At 45.6% G+C, this 25,636-nt stretch overlaps 1 protein-coding gene across 5 annotated transcripts; it reads left to right on the top strand.

Annotated features, from left to right (window-relative positions):
• On the top strand, window positions 1-24,649 carry LOC144178788 (SWI/SNF-related matrix-associated actin-dependent regulator of chromatin subfamily E member 1-like). 5 transcript variants are annotated; one of them, XM_077706899.1, is made up of 13 exons: window positions 1-198; window positions 551-597; window positions 1,105-1,197; window positions 4,317-4,391; window positions 10,653-10,784; window positions 11,784-11,859; window positions 13,110-13,168; window positions 15,828-15,891; window positions 20,596-20,655; window positions 21,706-21,875; window positions 22,301-22,402; window positions 23,221-23,670; window positions 23,996-24,649. In XM_077706899.1, the coding sequence occupies exons 1-13, from the start codon at window positions 138-140 to the stop codon at window positions 24,140-24,142; spliced, it is 1,536 nt and encodes a 511-aa protein (XP_077563025.1). In that variant the 5' UTR covers window positions 1-137; the 3' UTR covers window positions 24,143-24,649. The 5 variants fall into 5 exon arrangements, with proteins under 5 accessions (XP_077563025.1, XP_077563024.1, XP_077563027.1 ...); XM_077706898.1 differs by having other exon boundaries at window positions 4,317-4,403; XM_077706901.1 differs by lacking the exon at window positions 10,653-10,784.
• Window positions 24,650-25,636: the final 987 nt, after the last annotated feature.

Here is a 25,636-nt window from a genome sequence, read left to right as displayed (position 1 = left end):
GTGGAGTTTTCTCCGCCATGGATGGTGACGGCGGTGCGCGTGCTTAATAGCGCGGTTTTAAAACCGTCTGCTAACTCTTTGTGATCGTGGAATGGTCTTAGTGGGGACTTTCGTCTTTTAGTTGCATCGTTCCCGCAATGGCTCTTCCGCCAAATTACCGGCAGGCGCAGATGACTGCTGCGACGTCGCCTGCACCCCGTGAGTCTCAAAATGTCTTCCATTTTTGCCATTTGTGTAGCCGGCAAGCCCTTGCTGTCATATAAATGGAGCACACGCTGTTATTTGTGCTCGTCGAGTTACGGCTGCAGTGTCTCTGTGCTTAACGGGTGTGGTTTGCTGAAAGCTTCCTATTTTCCGTGCGTAAAGCTTGGGATTCCAACAGGGTTTTTTCTTGGTTGTGTGTATGGAATTTTTGATAGGATGAGCGTGGCGGAAAATCAATAAGTTTGAAGCGGCGCGATCGCAGCGTTCTGCAGTCGAGTGTGTGCGTGTGTGTGTGTCCTGATGGCGTGTAAGGCAGTTCGTGAATACTTGCTTTGTTTCCCGACAGAACGACCGAGGACTCAAGGGGCGACTTCGAATTCAAGCTCGCCAATGGTGAGCCGCCCGAAGATTACCTTGTTTTGTTGTGTGTTTGTGTTCCCGCGCGTGCGTTGGGGCTGGTGTCAGTCGCACAAAGATTGAGCTCAGTTTATCTGTCCCTTTAACCCTGCCTCGCCGGTATTTTGAATCGACGTTTTCATCTTGCTATTTTCGTTCATACTTCATAAAATTTATATTATTCGGGTATTTGTCGCATATACGCGTCCACGCACATCTCACTGCCGGGGAAAACGACGTTTCGTTAATTAATTTTACTCGGCCTAACCTGCTAATCAAATGTTTTTGCAGCAAACGTTATTGCAAAAATCGGTGTCACTAAAGTGACACTAGTTAAAATTACCGTTGGCTACGTTACTGAGCCGTTATTAAACCCAAAGTCACTAATTGGAAGAGCAAAGGCCAGGAAACACCACCAGTTATTTTCTTGCCGCCTTAGTGTGGTCTGCTGTTTTCCCCCCAGAGTCGGGGATTGTTCTTCAATGCACTTTTTCCTGCCCACAGCCCTCATCTGCAAACAGCAGCCCTTTTGTGCCCTCTCCCCATGGACATCCGTCCTTCAATCCTCTCAAGCTCGGCTCACGTGGCGTTGGAGGCGTAAGTGCTGTTCCCCCATATTTGCAGTTGATACTAGTGCCACCCGTACCCGAAAAGTGACATTAAGTGCTGAATGCCTTAAGTTTTAATGCCATTAATTCACTGCTACTCGCAAAAATGTAATGTCATTTTTCGCCTTCATGAACGCCTTAAAACCGCCTGCTCTTGAATACGATGAGCATCAAATGAAACCAACCAAACTGTCAGCACCAGAGTGTTGTCACGGTAACGTAGCTGAACTTTGAAATAAAACGATTTTTTTGTGCACTCCTCGTGGTGAAGTTCTGAAGAAGACAAAGTTCACTGAAACGCGGCAAAAGGCAAAACATCGTGTTACTCGTCGTTTTGAAATTTTCGGATTTGGCTAAGTTCGCACTAATTCGAAGGTGTGGGAGAGGAGGCAAACAGCCTGTGACAGGCATAATGGCAAAACGATTGAGAGTCCTTTACTGTATCAGAAGAAGCCATAACAGTGACTGGAGGGTTAAGCCCTGTTATGGGTAGCCTTCTTCGTATCAAAAGGAATAGTCAAACACAAAGGTGAAGTAAATAACAGGAAATAACAAAAAATGCCCACACACAAATAGTGGCTAAGTACAAGCACATAACGTAATGATTGTTGGAAAGGACAATGCTAGGCCTGGTGATGCAAACAATACATAAATCCTTAATGAGTCTGGAAACAATATCAAGCAAAATGACTTCCATTCATTCTTCAGAATGTTTGTTGAAAGGCTGTGGCTAGCGTTCCGTCCAGACGGAACAGGGCGCTGCGGGTTATCCTTTCGTCCAGACGGAATACAACTGAGAGCTTAGCGTTCCGTCCAGACGGAGCCGGCGTGAAATTGGTACAGTTCCGTCTAGACGAAAGCAAAACCAGCTGATTAGACGCTGTGCTCCGTCTTCAATTTGTTGTAGGGGTTGCGCCTCGGATAATGGCAGTATTGTACCGGGTTCGATTCCCCCCGGACAAGCTTTTTTTTTTTTCCCCGTGGTTGCGCCAGCATTTTGCAACAGTTAACTCCTTGCCCACTTTACAATTGACGCGGGGAGAGCAGTCGGTCTTGATTTCGCACTCAACCAGCTGCTCCGCTACCGCTCAATAGAGCCAAGGCCGACGTGTCCATCGCCAGAGTTCCGATCACCTCTAGTTCGTAATGGTGATTCGGTGATTCGTAATGGTCACTCTGGCTAGTCAACGAGTGGAAGCGGTTTGACCGGTTGGGTAAGAACCAACAAAACTCAAGAAAGGCGATCGGATGGAGCGTTTTCTGCCCGCGAAAACGCGCCGCGCACGCCACAGGCGCGCTGACGCTGCAGCGGAACCACCGATACGCTGCGTGCGGCGTGGCTGGTGGCGGGAACAAGGCGGCAGCTTCGGCTGCGAAGTGGTGTCGGGAAACTCTATGGTGACGGGAGCAAGAGCGACCGCTCCTAAGCGCTCTCTAAAATGCCGCTCAAGACACGCACGAAGCTGCTTGAGCTGTAAAGGAGCTTATAATTTTGGGCGAAAACGGTACTACAAAACATCATCCGCGCAGCTAGTGAAAGCGCCCATACAGTATTTGCTGTGGTGGTAGGCCTAAACATCTCTGGCTGTCTATGCTGGCGGAGCCAGCCGGCTGACTCGAGCGCTTCGAAACTGCTACCATGAGGCGCGCGTCTCCCCAATGGCGCAAGTTGCAGGCTCCTCCCACTGCAGCACACGATGCGCGTCATTTTCTGAGTGAGGCAGCTAGAAGACGCGGGCGTCAAAAAATTGCACGCGGAAAGCCGACGCGCATGAATTGCGAGCAAAAACGCGCCATGCGGTTCACGCTTAACTCCGTCAAACGGAACTCCAAGCCGCTACCTCGAACACGCTCGCTTCACAACAAGCAACAAGGGCAGTCGTTCTTGATATTTACCCAGCCGAACGAACCGCTTCCGCCCATTGACTAGCCAGAATAACCGTTAATTAGTAATCAACATTACGAACTAGAGGTGATCGGAACTCTGGCGATGGACACATCGGCCTTAGCTCTACTGAGCGCTAGGGGAGCAGCCGGTTGAGTGCAAAATCAAGACCGACTGCTCTCACCGTGTCAATTGTAAAGTGGGCAAGAAGTTAGCTGTTGCATAACGCTGGCGCAACCACGCAAGAAAGAAAAAAAAACAGCATGTCTGGGGGGAATCGAACCCGGTACAATACTGCCATCCGAGGTGCAACTCTTACACCAAATCTGAAGACGGAGCACGACATCTAATCAGCCGGTTTTGCTTTCGTCTAGACGGAACTGTACAAATTTCACGCCGGCTCCATCTGGGCAGAACGCTAAGCTCTCAGTTGTAATCCGTCTGGACGGAAAGCTAGCCACAGCCTTGTTGAAAAGCTAGAGCAGTCAGATCGCCAGGAGAGAAGTCTTCGAGAATGCATCAGCTCATCAAGACAAGCCTCCGTGCTTTGATAAAAAATGTAAACGGATTTCTCAAATGTTGCGTATACTTGTCGCCAGGCTGCGATAAGTGGGGCACATGCTGGTGGCATAAGGTGTGCATTGTCGGCAATGAGTAAGATATGGACTGCTAAATCACGGGGCTTTTAAAAAAGCCTTTCCGGTCGGACCGTTTATCCACTTTCCGGCGATTCCAGTGTGAAAAGTGGGTAAAAGGTCGGGACCAGAACGGCCGGACCTTTTACTCACTTGTGAAAAAAAACTGCAAAATTTAACCTTGAACACCCGTGTCGGGCGTACCCTGACAGTGGACCGCGACGGCCGTGTCAGGCATGGCCCGAAAACGAACTGCAGAGTTAAGAATGCCTTAAGTACACACTTATGCCACCGATGAACATGTACAGTCACCAGTAAATTAGTCAAGAATTTTAAGGCTTGAACATGCTGTTCCGTATTTTTGTCAGCCAGTGATCAAGACATACCATTGAATAAGTTATATTTTGCTCGGGCTGCCAACACTTTTTTGTCTCCAAAGGGTCATCTTCATGCCTGCTGTTTACGAATCAACCCTTACATTAGTTTCTCATCAACAAAGTTTAATTGCTATTGCTGTGACTGCATCCTGTCCATAAACCAGCTCACATTTTATCTCATTTGCGTGTCGATGGCGTTGCCTTGTTGCAGGCTGAGAGCCGTGTGCCCAAACCACCTAAGCCTCCCGATAAGCCCCTGATGCCTTACATGAGGTACAGTAGAAAGGTAAGAAAAATGGTAAGGATTGCAGACCCCCCAGGTTTATCATTTTTGCTTCTTAACTCGGACGTGGCACCTCTGCTCCGGACCAGCAGTTTGCAACTCGAACATCCCTCTGGCTGCTGCTGCTGCTGCTGTTGCCGTGTGTGAATTTAGGTATTTCGTATTTGTGAAAGTTGTGGCGGTTGTGCGGTCAAGGGAGAATGTTCGGACCGTTTTTGGCTGTCCTGAAAGAATCGGTTGCACGTGCAGTTGGGCAGATATCAATTTTTTGTCAAGTGCAACACTTATAATGTACGCCTATTTTCTGCATCTGTCAGGCAATGTCAGGATACATGCGATCTGTGTTAGTAACTATAAAGAGGTGATAAAGACAACATACGACATGTTTTGTTCAGAAGTTTTGGTGCTTTATATATAAAATGCCCTCAGTGATTTCCGGCAGCAGAGGATTTCAATGCTCCCACTGCGTCATGTTTCGTGACAACAGCAATGGTGTATTTGACGCAGTTACCTTGAACAAATGCCTAGTATGTTGACATCATACACCATCTAAATGCTCCAATCCTGTAAGAGCCAATGGAGGCTGATGAGGCCATGCCAAACGCACTTGATTACTGTTAGCCTCCCTAGGTGGTGCAGTAATTCCACTCCCATGCTCGGTCTACTTTTGATCGGACCTGTGTGTGCCATATTTTGTTACTTTGAAAGTTTTTTTGTGGAACATTGAGTATGCTCTGACAAATACCATGGCACTCGCAGAAAATCAAGTTCCGAGCAAAAACCTAGGATAAGTTAGCAGAATGTAACTACCGGTCATCTCCTTCAATTCTTTAAGGAAAGTGCGAGCTCCTAGTCTAAAGCTGCAAAAATTGCAGTAAAAGGTTGGCGGAGGAGTTCTACTTATGAACAGGGATTGAGGCTGCCAGTGTTCGAGATAAACTATTTTATGAGGTTTCAATAATAGTTAGACAAAATTAAAGTTGCAGTTTTATCGAAGCCTGGAATCAGTGTACCCCAAAATACAGAATTTTATACTAGCAGTATTCCGCGGAGGTGCTTAAAAAAGTGTCCTGAAATAAAAATATTGAGATACACATGCTGGAAGCAAGAAGTACCGATGCTAAGGTGCATTTTTTTATGTGATGGGATATCTAAGATAAGTATGAAAGTACATGGAGAAATTGTCTGGGCATAGGGCCAGGAATGCCAATACTGAAGTAATTTTTTTTCGTATGGGGATAAGGAGATTCTCTAAAAAGATATTTCAGTCGCGTAATGTTACCAACAGGCTATGTACATCAGGTAAATAAGAATTGGGTACTAATACAACTGCATCCTCAACAAATACGCACACCTTTCAGGTATTGCAAGATATGCTAAAAGGAAATGATTGTGCTTGAGTAAACCCACCTTCTTGAAAAAGTTGTTTTAATTCTGACATTGTCATCTCTGTACTGGTTCAACTTGCAAGGTGAGAATGTAAAAAGTTGTGCTGCTTTGAATAAGCTGAAGTTTACGGTGCAGCAAAGGAATGTTGGTTCAATAGTTCTTGCTAGAGGCTATGTATTTTATTCCAATTTTAAGGTAGCCAAAATTTACCAAGGTTTATGAGGTGGGCTGCTGTAAAAAGAGGGGATAGCAAAACAGAAGGTGATTGCTGTTTAAAAACCCTGTTTGAAATTGTGTGTAATTCCTGCCATAAAAACATGTCTAGTTTCAGACAACAATATAAGGAGCTACTTAAGCCTGGCTGAGTGTCGCGATATGCTTAGTATGTTGTAAAACATTTTACTACTGGTAGTCATTGTTGAATTGTATCATGATGCAACACTGCAAACACTTGAGAATATCTTTTTTAATTAATATCGCAATACTTTTGTATTATGGTACTTCTCAATCCCGCTGCCAAGTGGCATGCGGACTCTTTCTGGCAAAAGGCATCTGCATTACAAGTCGAAATGAGTGCATCAGAGTCTGGCCATTTGTGAAAATTAGTGCAGCTTTGTTCTGTCGAAAGCAGAGTTATGCTATTCTGAGCCTATTTTTATGCATGGTTGTTGTGTGGGTTGAGTGTTTTAAGCTTAAGCACGTATCCCTGCGTGTGTTTTCATGGTGCGCAATCAAGCTAAACAGGAATTATAGAATATTCTGGCATTAAAAATGATGCAGCCCAAGTATTTAGGTGTAAATTGACTTGTTCGAATAGTGTAACGTTTCTGAATGCATGTACCTTTCTTGAGTTGCAGACTCCTGGTCAGAAGCTGACATCTCACCACAGTGCCTTTCTACTGAAGAAACATCTTGCTAGTATTAGGTGCTTGAAATTGCCAATTGGCGAAGTTATATGTTTCATTACGATAGATGTTGAAGCCTTGGTAAACATGTATCAGGCACCCCTGGGCAAATTTGAAAGAAAGAAAAAAGAGAAAGGCACCGGTGAGGGTCAGCTCATTCTAACAGGCCTTTGGGAAGACGGGAATCAGTTCTTGAGTGGTGCTATCTACTGTGTGTCATTTGGCCGGCACTGTGTTTGAGATGGCATTGCGTAAAGCCAGGTAGCATAGCTTTTAAAGGGACAGACAACCGATTTTTGTAGCGTATATGTACTCTTGCTCATATGAAAGCCAGCGTTTTATATAGCCTGGTAACCACAAGCAATTTCTAAACAAATTGACGGAAATCATTTTAATTTGGCAGCAAACTTCCTGAAATTGGAAGGGTGGCGGTTCGTAGTGCAGGGGTGAGACAGCTGCGCATATTGCGCAGATTTGATACAAATTCGTTTTCCTGCGCCAGGCTGCTCCAAAAGCTTGAAAATTGCAAAAATTGCGCCAAACGGCTCCGAAAGAGTATGAGAGCCAAGGATTTTAACGCTCCCGTCAATTTCAGTCGGGGAAAATGCTTACTGACGGCATAATTTTCCAGCACCTTGAAGGTGATGCTGTTTGCAAAGGTTTAATTGATTGATCATTCAATAAAAAACCCGCATAAAATTGCCCACGGGATAGTTTTTTCGAAAGTCACAGTGTCAGGTTGCACATGTTATATTGTGCGAATTTTTAAAGTTTTCCCATATAAAGTTTTCCCAAACTACTTGTGCAAGTTGATTTTAAAACGGCAATTTTGGGAACGCCGCATCTCCAAACGACATTACTGGGCGCCGTCATCTTGGTGCGGTGAAGATTGGAAAACCTGGCCGCTGGGCGAAGCAGTATCTCGTGGTTCAGGCAGAGTGCTCTTCGCCGATTTATACCGCGGTTTTGGTTATGGGGGTGGCCGGGTTTACATTTAGTCGTTTCACCTATTGCGGGAAGTTTCGCGACTTGAAAGACGGGGGTTCATCAAAAACAACGGGGTACCCGCGATATCGCCGTGTTTCGGCCTTGAGTGTGAGGCGTGGTGCGTGCTTGAAGTGAAATTTGGGACTCATTACGGCGTTATTACGCCGAGTTATTGTTGCTATTGACAGTGAGCTTGCGAGCGGCGGGAGTGGGACGATGGACACTGCAGAAGTGGCGGCGCAGGCTGCATCACCGCCAAATGTTCAAGCAGTGTCCGATAGCGGGACAGGCTATTATGGCACGCTAGTAATAATGCTTCATCTATTTGAATTGAAATTTAATGCCAAACGAAATTTAATGCCAAAACATACCAATACTCTAATTACGATCGTTGTGAACGTCCACCTTGGGGCTTGAAATCGGAGGGCTGGTGGGGTGCGACGACTGTCACCTTGCTTTGCGCAACTTTTGCTGTGGCTCTCAGTTGTGCGTAACGCCGAGTCTGGGATTACAAAAATGGCAACTTCGGCATTCACGGGATAATAAAAATTCCTTAAAATTGCTTCGTTTTTTAATTCGATATTTTCAACGGAACTCCGCGTTATCTATGCATAGAGCCGAAGAATGTAAAAATGGTTTGAAAAAGGTAGTGTAGTTCGTTCCTTGTGATTCTCAGGCAGAAAAAAATTCTCCCGCACCTCCCCGAGGGGGATTGTGAGGATGCAGAAATACGAACGTCGAACGCGTCCTCGGGTACCATGCGAGGAAGGCACCGCACAACCTTCGATACGTCGATGGGCACGTTCACCGCCTGTCCCTTGATTCCAAACTGCCTGTTGCCTCGAGTCAGCCGCCTGACGCTCATGAAGGGGAGTCGAGGCGCGATGAGCCGCTCTTCGACCGGGTTCAGATCGGGAAGATGCGCCGGCCGAGGAGGATAACGGTAGCCAAAACTCACGCAGCCCTCCTCTTCGCAGCTTTGTCTTCTTCTCCTTCTTCTTCTTCAGTGGTTCCCCTACGGGAAGATGACGATGGTGGTTGAACGCGAAGCTATCTCGTGATGGATTGTTTGGTTGGCCAATCCCTAGGGACATCATGCCACAATCATCATCAGACGCGCTTCGGACGCCGGCCAAAGGACGCACGACAACCCCCGACTATAATGCATTTCTGCATAAAAACTTTATTGAAAGGCTGTTTCAGTGTTATGTACATTCAAAACCGATTAAAAAGCACTCCTCCCCCCACCCCCCACCCAAGTGGCCAAAAATTTGACTTTTTAGGCTCGTAAGGTGACATAATAAATGTCGTTCTTCTGCTCCAAATCAAGGTTCTTCTGCTCCAAAATCGAAATTTCGCTGCTCCAAAAGCTGCTCCCAAATCTGGTTCAGCTGTCTCACCCCTGGTAGTGTCAAAACTTGACACTACAATATGTGTCCCTGTCACGTGATGTGCAAACCTAGCAGCTACTGTAACTGCTGAAACGTTTATTTACGTATTGAAAACCTTTTAACACAAGTATTTGTACAAGGTTAAATTGTATATGTATATCTTAACATTATTTTGAAAATTTTAAAGGCACGCCGCCCGCCGTCGCTGGGTTGCTCTCGATGTGGCTAACTGAGCCTCCATGCCCAGAATCAACGGCAGCGTTCAGTAAACAGACCCAGCGAAGGAGCTTTGATGATTCTGCCTTAGTCAGGGGCGTTTGTTCTGCCAAAATATTTGATTTCAGTCTCCAAATACGTCAACGGCAGCTCAAAAAAAAAAAAAAAAACATTGCGTCCGGGGAGAATCGAACTTCCCGCCTCCACAATGTGAAGCCAGATTCTACCTATCGTCTATCCCAAAAGATGGCACATTCGTGAAAGATAGACCGTTTCATTAAAAAAAAACACATAAATGAACAGGAAAAGCCTGCGATTGAAACTTTTATAGCTGGGGACAACTTTTTAAATATCGTTTTTCAGTGCACATACAGACAAAAGTATGTTGCCGAGCTACTCTGTGTCATGGTTGCCAGCATTATTTTTGGGAGGGACACATACAGCTTGTAGATCTAAAAATTTCGATTTAAAAATTTCTAGGGCGTTATCGGCAAAACCGTGTCTCTTCAAAGTGCTTTAAGTGATGCCCTTTCATTTGGAATAGAGAATATATACTCGACAGAAATCGGTTGTCTGTCCCTTTGAAGTGTTTATGCCCCTTACCAAGTCCAGGTGTAGAGTGGAAGGGGGAGTGAACAGGCCCACAGGAGTACCACAGTCTTGGGATTAATGGGGTCGGTTGAATGCGAATAAGTTGGGTAGAGGGAGTATGGAAACAAAAGTGTGCAGTTGGCTCATACGTCCGATGGTGTCTTGGGGCAGCGCTCGCCTTGGGGCACAAACTCGAGGGTCTCGTGAAGCTTACTTTGGGAAGAAAACTGAGAGAGTGATATAAAGGTCACGGGTGTCAAGCACAATGATGGTAAGGAAGGGTTTTTCTGAACTGAAATTTTTTTTAAGTGAGTACTGAGTCACCTTGAGTCAAGGACTGAGATATAGGCAAATTCAAAATGTTAAAGGAAGAATTCGGTGCAGGATAGACGGGGGCCACCACGGTTGAGGCAGGCATTTGGAAGGCTTGCAACGATGAAGTTGTCTTGTAGGGGTCAGCTTGATTTTCTTGGTTGGTGGTTACACTAGACGCATTAATGCCCTTTGCGTTACTAGCCTATGATTATTCATAGGGGATCCCATAGCTTTACATTCATGCATTTCTGTCAGCGTACCGAAGGGGTCATTATTTACTGTTAAGTGCATCGCCTCCAAGGCAGCCGTGGGCTAGCCACCTGGCCGTGTAGACAGGCGGGGTCCCCCGTCTTCCCGGAGGCCCCCAGAGGTTGCCCTAGTGCTGTCCAAGCACGCTCTCTTCTTCTCCTTCTCTGTCCCGTGGTGTGCGTCCGAGCCTGTGGGGTTGATATGACCTGTGTTTCTTCAAGGTGTGGGATCAGGTGAAGGCCACCAACCCAGACCTGAAGTTGTGGGAAATCGGCAAAATAATCGGTCAGATGTGGAGAGAACTGCCAGACGAGGCAAAGCAGGAGTACGTCGATGATTACGAAACGGAGAAGGTGGGCACAGCGACAACACTCCGCACGCATCCTCACTGCCACCGGGGCCTTTCACCACGTGTGGCATCCCCCCCGTCTCTGCCCCCCGAGGGCTGCTGCTGCTTCCCTGTCCCATTGGCTGCACCGTTTGTTTCTGGTGTCACTGTTACTGACCCATGCCCCCTGTTTTCCTTGGCTGCACCCTCTCCTGCCTCATCTTGAAAGCTTGCCTTGAGAACGCTTCACTGCCTCATCCGGGGTGGGGTCCTCATCGTCCATTCACTGTTTTTCATGGCTGCCAGCACTTTGCAGGCCTTTGCACGTTTATCTGGCGTACACAGAATCTTTCTGCTCTTCACTCGAACCACACGGGAACGTTTTCAGTGTGACTGTTGCAAGTATTTCGGAGTCTTTCTTTCTTTTTTTGTTCTTAGAAAAGAACAGGCATAGGCATAGCCAGTGTTGATTTAAAAACCTAATTGTGAGTTGCTCCTGTCAGTGGCATACCGTGGCAATACTGAAGGAATTGCTTGGGCTCTTTTCTTGGTGATGCATGCAGGCGTTATGCCATAAAGTGGGTTTTGCTCAAAGCATGGCAAGGTCTGCGATGTGTGTAGTCAATTTAACGAGAACTTTGTTTGCCAGAAGGCTAGAGATTCTGTTTGCATGGCAGGTGAAGTCAGGGACAGTGCTCGAAGCGAGATTTCGTTGGGCTAGCTCAGCCAAGGGCAGCACCACAGTTTAGCTCCAAGCGCAGGTTCGTTTCCAAGCATGCCTAGCCCCTCGCCCCCCCCCCCCCTACAGTGGAAAGTTTCACCCCAGCCCCCTCCCCTAGCATTGTCTGAGTGCTCCCACACTGACTTTGTTTCTTGCCTTTCCCATAATGCCCTAAACATGCTTCTGGCTTGGCTCGTCTTGTCTCGTCCAAGGAGCATGGCTTTCTGTTGCATGGCATTTCTGTGTGTCCGCTGCCGAGCTTGTTGGCAGGTGGGCGAGCCGCTCTCCTTTGCACCCTTGCAGATGGAGTACAATGAGGCACTCAAGTCCTACCACAGCTCCCCCGCGTATCAGGCATGGGTGGCGGCAAAAGTGCGAGGTGAGTCATGTCCGTGCGTCCGCCAGCTTGCTGACTGCCTTTTAGGATAAGCTGTACAGGCCAGCCACAGCAATACGTTTGACTTTGTGAGTGCAAGATGCAATGCAAGCACACCTCAAGCGTCGGGCAACAACAACAGTTGGGAAACTGACACTGAGAAAAGGGTGCCCATTACGGCAAGGTGGAGGCAGTAGGGCTCTTCAGTAGAACTTGCCACAAACTTTCCCAAGAAGCAATCTGGCATTCGCTTTTCCCATATAGTATTTCTATGGCATGGAGAAACTTTGGACTGTGGACTTTCTACGGACTCTCCGCATGTTGAGTCCGGAACTGCAAACCGAAGAGCCTTATTGTCTCAGCCGGCAGGGGCAGCAGCACAAGCAAGCTCAGCCTCAGTCGAAAGTGCATGGACCAATTCAAACTCGGCCACCCTGGGAGAATCGAGCCAAGTCAGCCAGATTTAATCTGAATGCGGAGCAATTGCCACCAAGTCAACTGTGATGTGACTGATAGCTCTGCAGAAGGGTTTAGTTGATCAATTACGAACTTTTAAAACAGTTGCGTAGCAGATGACACTGAACTTTCCATCGTATTGCACTCTCAGCCATGAAGTGGGAGTGACATTACTGCTGGCCTACCTAGTCCACTGGCCAGCCGGGTGGCAGTGCCACTTCTTCTAGCAGGTCATAATGGCTCTGCTTTTCTCAATTTTGGAGTCAAAATTGCTGATTTTCGCTGGTTGCTTGCAGTGTGTGCGCACTTATTTCAGTTGCTGTATTTTTTTTTTTTTTGGTCATACTGAAATAAGGATTTCGAGAGGTTGAGATCTCCATTGCAGCTAGCCTGTAATGGCCTTTTCAGGCTATTCTTTTACAAGTCGCGAAAGTTGCACAGTGAAAAGAGCAGGCTGTCATTTCCACCAGCTAAGAGCAGTGCTCAGGTCCGTGGTGCCAGGGCATTGAAGCCTTTTTAATATTGAACTGAAGACTTTTAATAACAAGCTGTACTGTATTCAATTCTTTGTTCCGTGCTGCTGTTTATGTACTTTGTGGCATGTTGCTGGAGCCTTTCACTTTCAGAAGCTGTTGGCTCATCAAAGGGCTGCCGCTTGTATGAGCCATCAATTCCTAGCACTTGCATAGCTGGGCAATAGGCAAACAGTTTATAGACGTGTCTTTGTTTTTTGTGACGCTGTGGAGTGATTTAACAGTGTCGCCTTTCTCTCTCTCTCTCTTCCCCTCCGCTTTCAGCCCAGCAGGCTGCTGAAGAAAGGGAGGCCCTCGAACGTAGCCCGTCAGTTGTCAGCTCGGTGAGTTTGGTGATCCTGAGCAGCCTGGGTGTGTGGGGCCCTTCGGGTAGGTCGAGGATTGCCGGGAAGTTTAATTCTAGAGGTCGCCTTGACCAGCCCTTAGGTGTGTGGAAGCTCACTCGGCCTCATCTGGGCCTGTGGCAAATGTTGGGCTAACCTATGTTTCCCTCACAAGAGCTCAGGGGTGGAACAGCTGCGCCAGTTGCGCCATAGACCCTTTGCGAAAAGGTGGGCCATGCCGAAAATTCAGCAGTGGCAACACTGGTGGCTAATATGACGACACCATGATAAAGGAAGCGTCGCTCAGGAACGCCGTAGCGGTCACTCGTTTTGGCCCATTGCTTCACCATTCTGCAGCCCCATAAAGAGATTTGTTTGGTTATTTTGTATGCGCTGCTAGTGCTCTTGTAGCATTATAAGTCATGATGCCCACAGACTGCGGCGTACCTCTTTGCAAGCGGTATGTTTACGTGCCGTAATGCAAAGCGAAAGGTACGTACGATGCGAACGTTTAGTGTCTCCCGTTTTAACTTGGCAGTCTCCAGAGCAATGCATCTTTTTTTTATACACGATATTGAGAGCTTTATTTCACGTGTTAACCTGACTGCCGCCGTTGTTCCAGACATTTACACAGCAGAGTTGTTTCGGTGCAGGTGAATGTGAGCCTGCATTCAAGCTTCGCTCTACCCGCACTGATCGATGTTTTGGCACTGTGAACCGCGAACGTGCCTGTCTCCCCCCCCCCCCCCCCCCCCCCCCCTTTTTTTTCAAACTGTTATGTGGTACGTTTCACGTGCGGATCATGACTGCCAAAGTTATAACGCGAACATTCAGGCACTTGATATGGTAATGAATTCGAAACTTGAAATGAACTCCCTGTGAAACAGAAAGAAGGCTTGTTGCCTCTTGCCTTCCCCCGTTTTTCTGTATTCAGAAAAAAACAAATAAACTTTTCAATTCAATTCAACTGTGGGGTTAGGTTTGCTTAGTGGAGGATGGCCCTACAGTAATCAGGCCTTTTGACACGCTCTAGTTACGTAGTCTCCGGTGTAAGTTTGTCGACTCTCGCAGCCCTGTGACGGGCGAAGACAGAGCTATGTTCAGCTTCACATGCACTGAAACCGCTGTTAGATGCAAGCAATTACCTTGTTTTACGGAATGCCGTCGTAGGGTTGCATCAACACTGCCGTTTACCGGACACGAAGCAAGGCCTGTTATCTCACCTCTTTCGACTCGGCGCGTGAGGTTTGACATTCAAACGGTAATAATGCGGCTCGCTTGCTGGGGCCGAAGGTAGATTACTCCGCATTTTGTAAACCTTTAGATATAGTCCAAGAATTGCGTTCCTTATTCAGAGTAGGTTCTAGTGCATGGTAGAACGCCTGACATAGTAAACAGATAGGGTACTTGGCAGCGGACTTGCTCTGCGGCTTGCAGGGAGATTAGGAAGGCACCATAATGCTGTGAAATTGTGTTACATCTCCTCCAAAACTGCTCCGAAATGCCTTTCTGGCTTCTCCAAGCCTGCTACAAAAGCCACTCCCAGGACTGCTCTCACACCCATGGATCCTGTTCCACCCCTGAGAGCTGTTAAAAATCTGTTTGGATGGGGTTCTGGCAGTGAGATGTTTTCATGTGCCTTTTGTGTCTGCCGAGATACGAGCTTGTATGCATGGACGTTGGTTGCTGTGTTTGTCGCCAGGGTCTGTCTTAAAGGGACCCTGCAACACTTGCCATCGACTACTAGTAATGTATTTTGGGATAAAGTCTATTGTCCCAGAAATCTCCTCCCGCAAGAATTATGAAAATCCGTTCACAATTAACGAAACTATGCGCGATGAGAAATCGCATAATCGTTCCCTCTTAACTCGACCGCGGACAACGCGATGAAAGCTGCGCGCTCTCTCCCGGAGAGGGTGGCGGCTCTCGGCGTTCTCTTCGGCGGCCTTCGATATATCACATGCCGGGTAGTTTTCTCCTTTTCTCCGCAATGCAGAGGGGCCTATTTCCGGTCTGGTGCCACAAAAAAGCAGGCATGGGTGCCTGCTCGCTAGTGCGCGCTCGGGCTGGTAGGTCGTTTTTGAAGTAATAAACATTTGTAGTCGAGTGGTCCCGTTGAAAGGGAAGTATTGAACTCATCACTCAAACTTCGCGCGCACTCACAACAACAACAAAAAAAAAAAACCCGGCAAAACTGTGCCTACAGGTTCAGGCATAGAAGAGGTTCGTACACAGCGATGACGACGACAGAAATGGGAGAATCTAGCCGCGAAGTTGGCCAATGACAGCCGATCGGGCAGCCATGGCCTATGTGACGTCCCTTAGGCCATGCCAGGGGTTGCATAATGAGGACAACTGAAGAGAGCGGTTGGTTTTTCCGCGTCTTTCACATCGATTTGCGCGCTCACCGCTTCACGTGCACGTGTAATATTTGGCTCAGGTATTCCTGGCAGTGTAATCTAAACGTCGCGCAGGTTTACTTGCACTGCTCAAAGAGTGTTGCAGGGTCCCTTTAAAGTGAGAGTTTGTATTGTGTAGCCATTGCAGATCCACTGTTGTTAGACACTTCTGATGAGAGGTATCCCAGCAACACTATGCTGTGTGTCATTCGGTCGGTGTCTGAGGTTGAAGTGAACTGCTGTCTTTGTTTTCTTTGCAGTCCCTCATGAGCTCCCAAAAGAGCGATGGCAAAGTTAGCATACAACCAGCTGAAGATGATGATGGTGAGTTCTTTATTTATTTTCCCGCTTGTCTACTCTCCTGTCAGGTGTAAACTCATCCTAAGAAAGCTTGGGAAACTTGAATGCTTTGTTAGCTTTGCCTTTGTGTCATCTGGTCACGCTAACAAGGATGGAAAAATGCAAAGTGCAAAGCTTTAGAAAGAAATACCACATCTTTCAAGCTGGAAGCATTACAGAGTGGGCTTCTGAGCACTTTGTAGCATCCCTTAAGGCAATGGGCATACACAGTGCATTTATTCGTGCGCGAACTTAAGATGTGTACAAATATGTCTGCAAGCATGTGTATTCGTTGGGTGTAAAAGTATTTCTCACTGCATTACTACAGCGGTTGTAACAGTTATGGGACATTTTCACTCTTGCTATGGAATATTTGGCAAGCACTAAAATCATGTCATTTCTGGTAGGTAATCAATAACCCACTAATGCTCCCAGCTTCAGTTCATGAAATCCTTTTTTAGTTGAGGTTAGTGCCACAACGCCGATGAAACTTGAATTCACAAATATGGCAGCTAATGGCATACTTCACTGCTCCTGTCAGCTAGAGTTGTTAGGCAAGGTGGCATACAATAATTGCATGGTTCTATACTTGTGTTTCTTTCTAGTTTGTGCTCATTTGTTTTCCAATCCTACTGTTCATGTTGATGATCAGTGCGCCTTATTGTGACGCAACAGAGTGTGAAACTGAGCTTTAGGAAGTAATTTCTATTAACAGATGGCACTGTTGACTTGTTTGAGCATTGGCATTATAAGAGTTTGCTTCGTAGAACAAGTGTATGCACCGTTCTATGTGCTGTGCGAAATTATTCTGGCACTAAACATTGCATATTGTGGTCACTGCTCATCGTTGAAATAGTGTCATAAAGGTCATCATTGTATACATATGAAGTGTGTTGCAATGCTCCCATTAGTACTTAAAGAATGTTTTGTTGAGACTCTTTTCTGCACAATACTCAGTCAAATTTTACAGCATTGATGTTTCCTTTGGGTGGGGCTTGGGGAGCCCTCTCTTGGCACAGAGATGAAACACATGGCAAGATTGGTGCACACGAGGATAATGCACTTCTCACAGCGCCTTTTGGAAGACCTTTTTTGTGTGCATTGCTTCCTAGGCATTCGAAGTCTGCTCAGCCTCAGTTAAAGTCACTCTGTTCGTTATCTGCAACTGTAGACCTGTACATACGTAAGGGGCATATAGTATCTACACATGATGGTGCATTGCCCATTTTGCTGCTAAGCTTCACTGCCAGCTTGAAGGCAAACTTCTCTACACGATGTGATGCTTTCCGTGCCCAAAAGACTTCCCAAAGGCGTACCATCAGAAATACAAAGAGCAAACAGGAGAAACTTTCCTGTCCATAGCTGGCGACATATTGGAGGAAATATTTCTTAGGCATGTGAAACATTTTGAAATACACGTACATTCTTGGGGAGCTCTAGCTGTACAAGCTTTGCTTAAAATATTGCTTTAGCACGTAATGGCAACTCTTTGTAATGCAAAACCAATGAAGGGTGCAAAAAATGGTGCTGCTTATTGGCATTTACAATGCAGTCTTGTGGGATTGTTTTGCTGCAATCTGCATCGAGCGGAGCACAACCCAGTTAGCTCTCAAGAGGCAGGCAAAATGGAAATGATCTTCCCCTCCGTATGTTAATTTTCTACGTGTTTTATCAGCGCTGAGGGGAGACTACGCCATCACAGTTGAAGGTGACACCGCCGTGGACGAATGCACACTTTTGGTTCATTGCAGAATAACCAGACGAGTGCTGTCACTCACCTTGGTTCCTAAAATTTGGGGACTGATGCTACTTTGTGCGAAGTTTGAGCGTTAGGTAGCATCCTTTTTTTGTGGGAGCATTGCAGCACTCGACAGTGCTTTTCTGCTGGCGTGTTCATACAGGCCGAATTTGTTTTGTCTTATTGTCGAGAATGATTTTTCTTTTTTTCTTTTTTTTAAGTTTAATGGCTCAAAATAGAAATGGCATTTTGTGCCCTGTCCAGGCCACAATTGTTTGCTGTGTGCTGAACACATTCCTTATAGTTATGTCTCGCCAATCATACAGGCTAGTCAAAATGGAACTGTTGCAGCGGCATTGGGTAGATTCTTTTGCTATCTGCTATTGTAGAGAGGCTCAAGGCAGTAGTGTTCTTTCTTGCTTGTTGATGTATAGTTTGCACTTTGTCAAAAAACTGACGGATGCAGTTCTTTGTGGTTGTCCTTGCCGCTGCAATTTGGAACTTTGTTTTGGTGAAAATTGCAAAATCATTGAAGTTGTAGCTGTCAACTGGAAAGGCATTCTTAGTTTGCTGCTGCTGCTGTTGGTGTGAAATGGTAGCTTTTCGAGCATTAAGCTGTCCTGGCTCTTTTATTTTTCCCCTTTGTTTTTACATTATTGCTTTTTACAAGACTTCCTGTGAATACGTATGTTGATGCAATTTGTTTTTTATTTCCCGTTATCATCCCCCGACTCCCCATATTTGTTATTTTGACAGTATATGCAGTCTTGTAGACAATTTACCAAGACTTAGAAGCTGTATTGGCTCTCTGCAAAGACGTAAATCTGCGCAAATGCCCGCTGCTGCGTTGTTTTCAGTGCAATGTTTAGGTTAGAATAGAGATAGCACTGTTACCCTGAATATTTTGCCTTGGCACTATTTGCCTATTTTGTTTAGGTTATAGAGGGGGCAGCTTACTGTTCTTGCTGGCATTACCTTTCTGTGAGGTTAGGTTTATTGTGAACATCTCAAAATATCTTTCTGTCTTTATTTTTTCTTACTTTTTTTTTCTTCAAATTTTTTGCTGTTGCAACAGCCCTACAGCTAGCTAGCTCTAATATTCTGAAACAGATCATACAGTATAAAACACCATAGGAAGGCTGCTAACACTGGCAGGCATTGGGAAGATAATTCAGTCCAATTTACTTTATTCTGAGAGATGTTTCAAGTGCTGTAGCGTTCAAATCTTCAACACTTGCTCTTTTTTCTTTCATTTGTTTGTGAAAATAAATTTCCTTAATTTTTTAGCTGTGCAACTTTAATGCTTAAACTTCCCCCTGTTTTTATTGTTTTGGTTGTAGCAGTAAAATATTCTTATGTGCAGCATGGCTTGGCATACATTGTTTTTTGCCATTGGTTGTGTATAACATTTGGGTTTCCCTTTAAAGCAGGTGAAGAATTCAAAGCCATGATTCTTTAGAGCATAAGACCTTAAAAACTTATTGTTTATTGTAGGTGTAGAGAAGTACAAATTAAATTAAGAGAGACATGACTATAATGCATGTGTTCATGCAAAAGAGCAGCCCATCATGCCTCCGTGAATTTTTTAAACTTGTAGCATATAAATCTTTCCCCTTATAGTTGAAGCTTACATATCCACACTGTGAACTAGTGGCTGTAAGTCTTTTTTTTTTTTATGCAACCGAGTTTGTTCCTTTTCATTTTATAAATCCTGGAGCCACTGGTGAAAACATAATGGCAATAAGACAAAACGATTGCTTTAATCGCAAATACTTGGCCATTTTTTTTAACCTTTGTGCTTTAAAACTGGCAATTGAAATCTCTCTAGTGTATGTGAAAGAGCATCATGTCAAAGATCACTTGTCGAAGTGTTTTACTGGCAACGTCGTGAAACATTTATAAACTCGTTTCTTTTTAGCTCTATTGATGTTATGTAGGCTGTCTACCTGCTGGCAATCATCACACAGAACCAGAGTGCAACCTGCTTTCATTTGTGCCCGAGAATTAAAACATACTTCTTTAAACTCAGACAGGGACAAGCGGCATGCTTACGGCACTTTGAGCCAATCTTCATAATGCCTTTCGATTTTGCTATGATAGAAGAATCTACTGTTCTAGATGAAAAATATCTTTTAATTTGCCATTAAATATCAAGGTAAATAAAGTTGCTGATAGTGGTAAAATAAACAGACCAGAGTGTGCTGTCTTCCTACAAAATTTGAGCTCGAATGATCATGTGATGTGGAAAAAACATTGAGACACCTCTAGAGGGTTAGCTTAGTGCCTGTGCTTGAATGCTAAGACGTCGGCATGCAAAACTTTTTATCAGGGAATGTTTGATAACAGGCCATACAGATATTCCCAATTGTATGTTTCGGGTGCGCTCCACTCAAATTTGAGCTGGTTATGTTTTCAGGTAGCATGATGTGCCTAAAGTTGTAATGATAAACTTTGACCCTGAACGTTGCCAGCTTTCAATTTTCACTACTTTCAGTGCCAGATAACTATAATTTTGTTCAGTGTGATGAGGAATTCTTTGCACATCCTTCACTCCAGAAAATGCTGACTTTCACATGTACTAGGGATTGAGGGATTTCAATTGCTGGTCCCTTTAATACGAATTTTTCAGTACACTGCAAAGCCACAGTTACAAAGCTACGGTATATTCGAGGTTGCATCTTTTTTATTTTATTGTGTCAGGATAAAATCGACAGTTGCGCTGCTTTTTATAAAAAAAAAGAAAACGTGAAATGCCTCTCATTGTGGTAAAATAGTGTCTCAAAATTGTTTGGCCCTAATGCCTTGTGTAAACACTGCTGAAATGTGGCTTTGCAGCTGCTGAAGCTTCATAATTATTTTTAACATGTATATCCCTGTTCGACTGTGATATTTTTTTTAAAGCGAGCTTGTGCTGAAAAGTAATTGCACCCATTTCTGTCTCGTTTGTGTAGGGATAGGTTCTGGCTCGATGAGCAATAGCATTTACCTTTTGGAAGTCAAGGGTTTGAGTGGTAGGTCACTTTCCAAGTCTTTTCTTGTCCGAAGCTGTTGGCAAACTATCCGCCCATATTTATCAGAGTGTGTCAATGTTGTCAACTTTGTTTTGGCTGGCACCAATAAACCCACTTTTGTAACCAATGTGAGGCTATGGTTGCTCTTTTTGGTTGCTCTTGTAACCAAAGTAAGGCTATGTCCCGAATTTCTTGGGGGTAAAAAAGATTCACTATTCTTGGGGAATCCTTGTATAAAATGTATTAATATTCATGAATCCTGTACCGAAGGTCCAGGTTGCTACCTTTTGTACCGTAGAGAGAATCAATAAATGTAAGAAGCATGTAGGTATGCTTTCTGTGCGAGCTTACGAAAGGTATTCATGGCTAGAGTACATAATGCATGTGTGGTCTTTGTAGCATTGGGGCAGTATTGTCCACATACCCCTGCACCCATCGTACTGTGTGGGAGCTTTAACGGTGGCAACACAATGCAGCAAACTAATGGCCTTATCCATTTGACAGTATGCGTGTTTATAAAGAAAGAACACATGCCGTGCAGTCTTCTTTGCAGCAGCAAATGGCAGTGGCTTTGTGTATGAGTCAGCAAATTTTTACATCCAGTATAGCATGCAAAGCTAGCCATTTGCTGAAGGCACTGCTTTATTTTTTTTTTTTCCTTGATCGGAACAAATGAAGTGTCAGCTTATGAAAGTGTGAAGTCCATTGTTTGACCGAAGCCCTAAAATTTGTGTGCTCAAAGTCACATTTGAAATATTTCTCTTTTCCTTTAGCTCTGCCAATGACTGTGTGAAAGCTATATTCCAACTGTCGTGTGTGTTGTGCAGTGTAACCTGTGAAGTGTTTTCACATGAAGTACTCTCACATCGTTACATATCTTAAGGTGGAGAAGATGATAGAAACTGTTATGGAAATCTTGTTGCATGAAAGAATTTCAGGTAATTTAAATTTATTTTGCTCGTACCAATCAATATTGTGCCAGTCTGTGTCGCTGCGGCTTTGTTCCACGAGTGGTTGACCCTTGCTCTTGCTGCTGCTGCCTCTCTCTAGATATTGATGAGTTCTCGGTGAAGCACATAGCAGCGTCCCGGTACATGCGGAATCATAGGTTAATCAACGAGATCTTCAGTGACGCTGTGGTGCCCGACGTACGCTCGGTGGTGACGACGGCACGGATGAGCGTCTTAAAGCGCCAAGTGCAGTCACTCACCATGCACCAGGTAGGCTGACCGTTGTACATGCCCTTGCCGGGTGCGCACGCATGCATCCATCACTGCCTTCCATCAGCACTTGTGGGATTCTTGCATGCGGATGGGAAGCAGTGCCACATTCTGAATTTTTGCAGCTGCCTGCAGTGATAGGATTGGTGTCTCAGTTGTGCCAGCACAGAAATGCTACTGCATGTTGCACCAAATGGTCCTAGAAATAACTGCACCGAAATGATAACTGCACCGAAAACAGCACAGAAGAATGCAAAACTCTTTACCCTGTTGTGTGACATTTTATTCATATTGACAAAAGGTTTAACTTGGGCTACACGTAACGAAGGGGAAATATGTCTCTTCGTGGCAAACCCTTGGTTTGCAATTTTCAGTTCTGTGCTTCCCACGTACTGGTTGTTTGAAATGTGGCCGCTTTATTTCAGGAGAAATTAGAAGCTGAGCTGCAGCAGATAGAAGAGAAATTTGAGGCCAAAAAGCGGAAGTTCCTTGAAGCCAGTGAGGTTTTCCAGGCAGACTTGAAGAAGGTATGGTGTCATTGCTCCCGTCTTCCACTAGCTTTTCTGGCTCAAAATAAGTCTGGGTAATTCGTTTTCTGGATAATGAGTGTTTTTTTTTTTTTTTTTTGTAGTTCTCCAAAAAATGTATCGAATGTATCGATTAGGTTCTGCCATCTTTTGTTGTAACATATACAGTATATGCATAATTAGGTTGTAACCCTCTCACTGACATACCTGTGTTGTTTTGCATTTAATTAAACTTTGCTGCTCCCATGTCAGCTGATGACATTCCTTTTTTTAGGAACATTTTAAATAGCGAATGGGCGAGCTCTTTTCTATTTCTTCATTGGCAAAGCATGCATTTCAATAGTTTGGGGAGCGACATTGTGCAGTCAGGCTGCATGTGTGAAGGCATAAAAATAAAACAAGTACTAATCATTGATATTTGGTTACCCGATGGCCCAGCGAAGTTGACCACCACTTTATTGCAGAATCTCTTCAAGTGAATGGAAAAATCATAGAGGGCAGGGGCTGTCACCTTTCCTCTTGCTAATGTTCCTCTGCTTTCAAGAGGGGCAATGCCATGGCACCCATCACTGACTCGCTCACGTGTGCCATAAATTAAGGAGAGGAGCTGCTTTTTTTTTAATTTGTCTGCGTAGATGTTGACCACAGTGACACAAAAGATTTTGTAAACAACTTTGCTGTAAAGAAAGTGCAAATACAAGCACAGCAGAGCGCGTGTGGCAAACAGCTGGGCTGTCAGTAACACCAAGCTGAATGGTGTGGGCCTCGGCCAGGTGAGAGACTGACCCAGCTGAAAGGGTGTGTCCTGTTGTGTGCAGCGCTGTGGCAAGACGGTGGACACCGAGACCTACCAGAAGATGGTGGAGCGTGCGCTGGAGCAGCTCAAGAAGGACAGCGCGGCCAAGGAGGAGCAGCGGGCCGGCGGGGGCGACAAGGCCAAGGAGGGGGAGGAAGGAGAGGAGGGGACGGGCTCTCCTGCAGGGGAGGGGAGCGGTGACGGAGTGGCCAAAGGCAGCGGGGGCGACCTTACTGAGCCCATGGAGGCATCGTCCCCCTGCGCCCCCGCTGCAGGGGGTCAGCAGCAGCCTGAGGCGGCCGTGCCGGAGGACGAGGATGAGGAGGAGGAAGAAGGGGAGGAGAGTCGCAGCAGTGTGGCGGCCAGCAAGGAGGTGCCTCCACCCCCCATGGAGGACACCCAGCCAGCACCCAGCCAGCCGCCCGCAACCCCCATGGAGTGCGAGGACACCGCCGAAAGCCAGGACTCGCAGGTGCGCAGAATTCATATCAGAGCGTCACGTTGCAAGAAATAGGAGCACTATAGCAAAAATAATGTGCAACGAAGTGAAACTAGCGGAACAACCAAAGTAATGCTGGGCACCACCATGTGATGAGAGATGCTGCAACATCACTTGCATGCTTGATTGTGTCGTTCTCTTGATGAGCCCCATTGCCATAGCGATCTCTCCTTGTATCTAGCAAATGGCGCACTTGCCTGGCATCAAGGAAATGTCAAGCTTATTGATGCGGCCCAACCCTTGCTTGAGGTCGTCTGTGACACGCATTGTTTGTGTGTGTGCTTGCTTGGTTTTCCAGGAAAGAAGTGACGGGACCTTTTCGGACCAAGAAAGCAAGGACGCACCAGGCCGCAGCCAGGATGTTGGTGCAAGATCCAGTGAAATTCCCAGGATAGCCATGGAGTCCCTGAATCAGCACACACCAGAGATGGCTGGCCCCCAGTAACCAACGCATCTACCACTTTTATATTGTGTCTAAGCATTTCTTAGCTGCTGCTGCTGCTGCATGTTGCATTGTGGTACTGGAGGTTTTATAGCCTGTGGGCGAGGAGTTCCTGTATGAAATGTCTGTGCTGACTGTCGCCAGGTGCAACTACTGGAAGCACTGAACTGACTGTACATTATTAGGTGGCAAAGCTGTGTAAGCGTGAATGTTAAATTTTAAAGAGAATTTAATGCCAAGCTTTGAATAGCGCTTTTTAATGACTTTTTTTTTTTTTTTTTTCTCCTTAGCTGGCACGCTTGCTTTGGTGTACGAGTAGGCGCACTGAGGTGGAATATTTTTATTGGATGTGTAAGAGAGTCCGCCGTATACATGCAGCAGTGTGTTGTAGATACACAATAGTACCTCATGCCAGTCGTCACAGATCCAGAGAAACATTGTCATTCAAGAAGAGCCTTTTGTATGTCATTCTGTAAGCATTTTTAGTCATAAACATTTAAAAAGAAAATATGGTTGTCTCTTTTCCTCGGCTTGTGCCATCTTGGCACTTGTGAAGTGTATTTTCTGCATGCCTGTGCACCCATTTCCCTTGCCGTACAGTATCGCATATTAGTACTCGCATGAAAGTGGCATAACTGGCAGCCACTCAATGAGTCCTCTGTTTTTTTTTTTCATTTGTGTGAAAATTGGTGAAGTCTGCAAGATTGTGGCACGCAAACATTCCTAGGTGGCGTAAAATATTAATATACCCCTAGCCCTTGGTATGGCGTGCCTCGTAGCACCGGCAGAGCTCCAGCTCAGCAAGCCCTAATTAAAAAACTTGTAACGATAGCACCATTGTCCCATTTTCATGCTATCTAGGTCCTGCACATGACTGCCTTTGACTCCTTTGAAATGCAAAGTGCTGAAAACGAGTAGCCCAGCATGCATTGCCTAGCATGTTATAACTCCTGGTCCAGTGTCGGGTGTGCTGTTGGACTATTCTTGTCTGTGCTGGTGCTGGTGTATAGCAAAGCGAAAAAAGCTGAGGCAGTAACTTTGCACACTTGTTGCTACTCTAAAAGATGTGCTAAAAGAGAAGGGTCACCTGGCTTTGTTGTTGCACCCGCCGGACTTTAGGCAAAAGCATTTGCCAAACTCAGTGGGGCTCTTCAATTATCAGTCTGACCCGCCACAGACTCCCCGAAAAGCAGTCCGGCAAATGTTTTTCGCGTATATTCCTGTGGTGGCACCAGACTACCCATGGACTATCTGTGGCGAGTCGGAGACTAAATTGGAGGCCCCAGTGTACACTTTTATGCCTGCTAAATAGTTTTGTGCAGGCATAGCTTTGAGAATACAGCACGAAAGCTGAACAACCAGAAAGCTGACTGGATTTAATTTAGTACCCCTCTACAAGCTCAGCAGGCGGCGGAACGAATAATGTTAAGAATAACTCGGGGACAGTTAATGAGCTACCTGGATCAGAGAAACTATAGAGTAGAAGATATCATAGTT

This window comes from Haemaphysalis longicornis, unplaced genomic scaffold, assembly GCF_048455015.1.
Source record: "Haemaphysalis longicornis isolate Haplotype H1 unplaced genomic scaffold, Haemaphysalis longicornis Haplotype H1 scaffold_4, whole genome shotgun sequence".
Lineage (NCBI taxonomy): Eukaryota > Metazoa > Arthropoda > Arachnida > Ixodida > Ixodidae > Haemaphysalis > Haemaphysalis longicornis.
The sequence above is the reverse complement of the archived record's forward strand: the minus strand, read 5'-3'. Positions and strand labels throughout refer to the sequence as shown.

What these genes read in the sequence shown, in the direction of transcription:
- LOC144178788 (XM_077706898.1), top strand. Translation starts at nt 138, where the DNA reads ATGGCTCTTCCGCCAAATTACCGGCAGGCGCAGATGACTGCTGCGACG. An exon ending in GCCCGTCAGTTGTCAGCTCG is followed by an intron (nt 13,169 to 15,827) that starts GTGAGTTTGGTG and finishes TTTTCTTTGCAG; the next exon opens with TCCCTCATGAGCTCCCAAAA. An exon ending in AGTCACTCACCATGCACCAG is followed by an intron (nt 21,876 to 22,300) that starts GTAGGCTGACCG and finishes GCTTTATTTCAG; the next exon opens with GAGAAATTAGAAGCTGAGCT.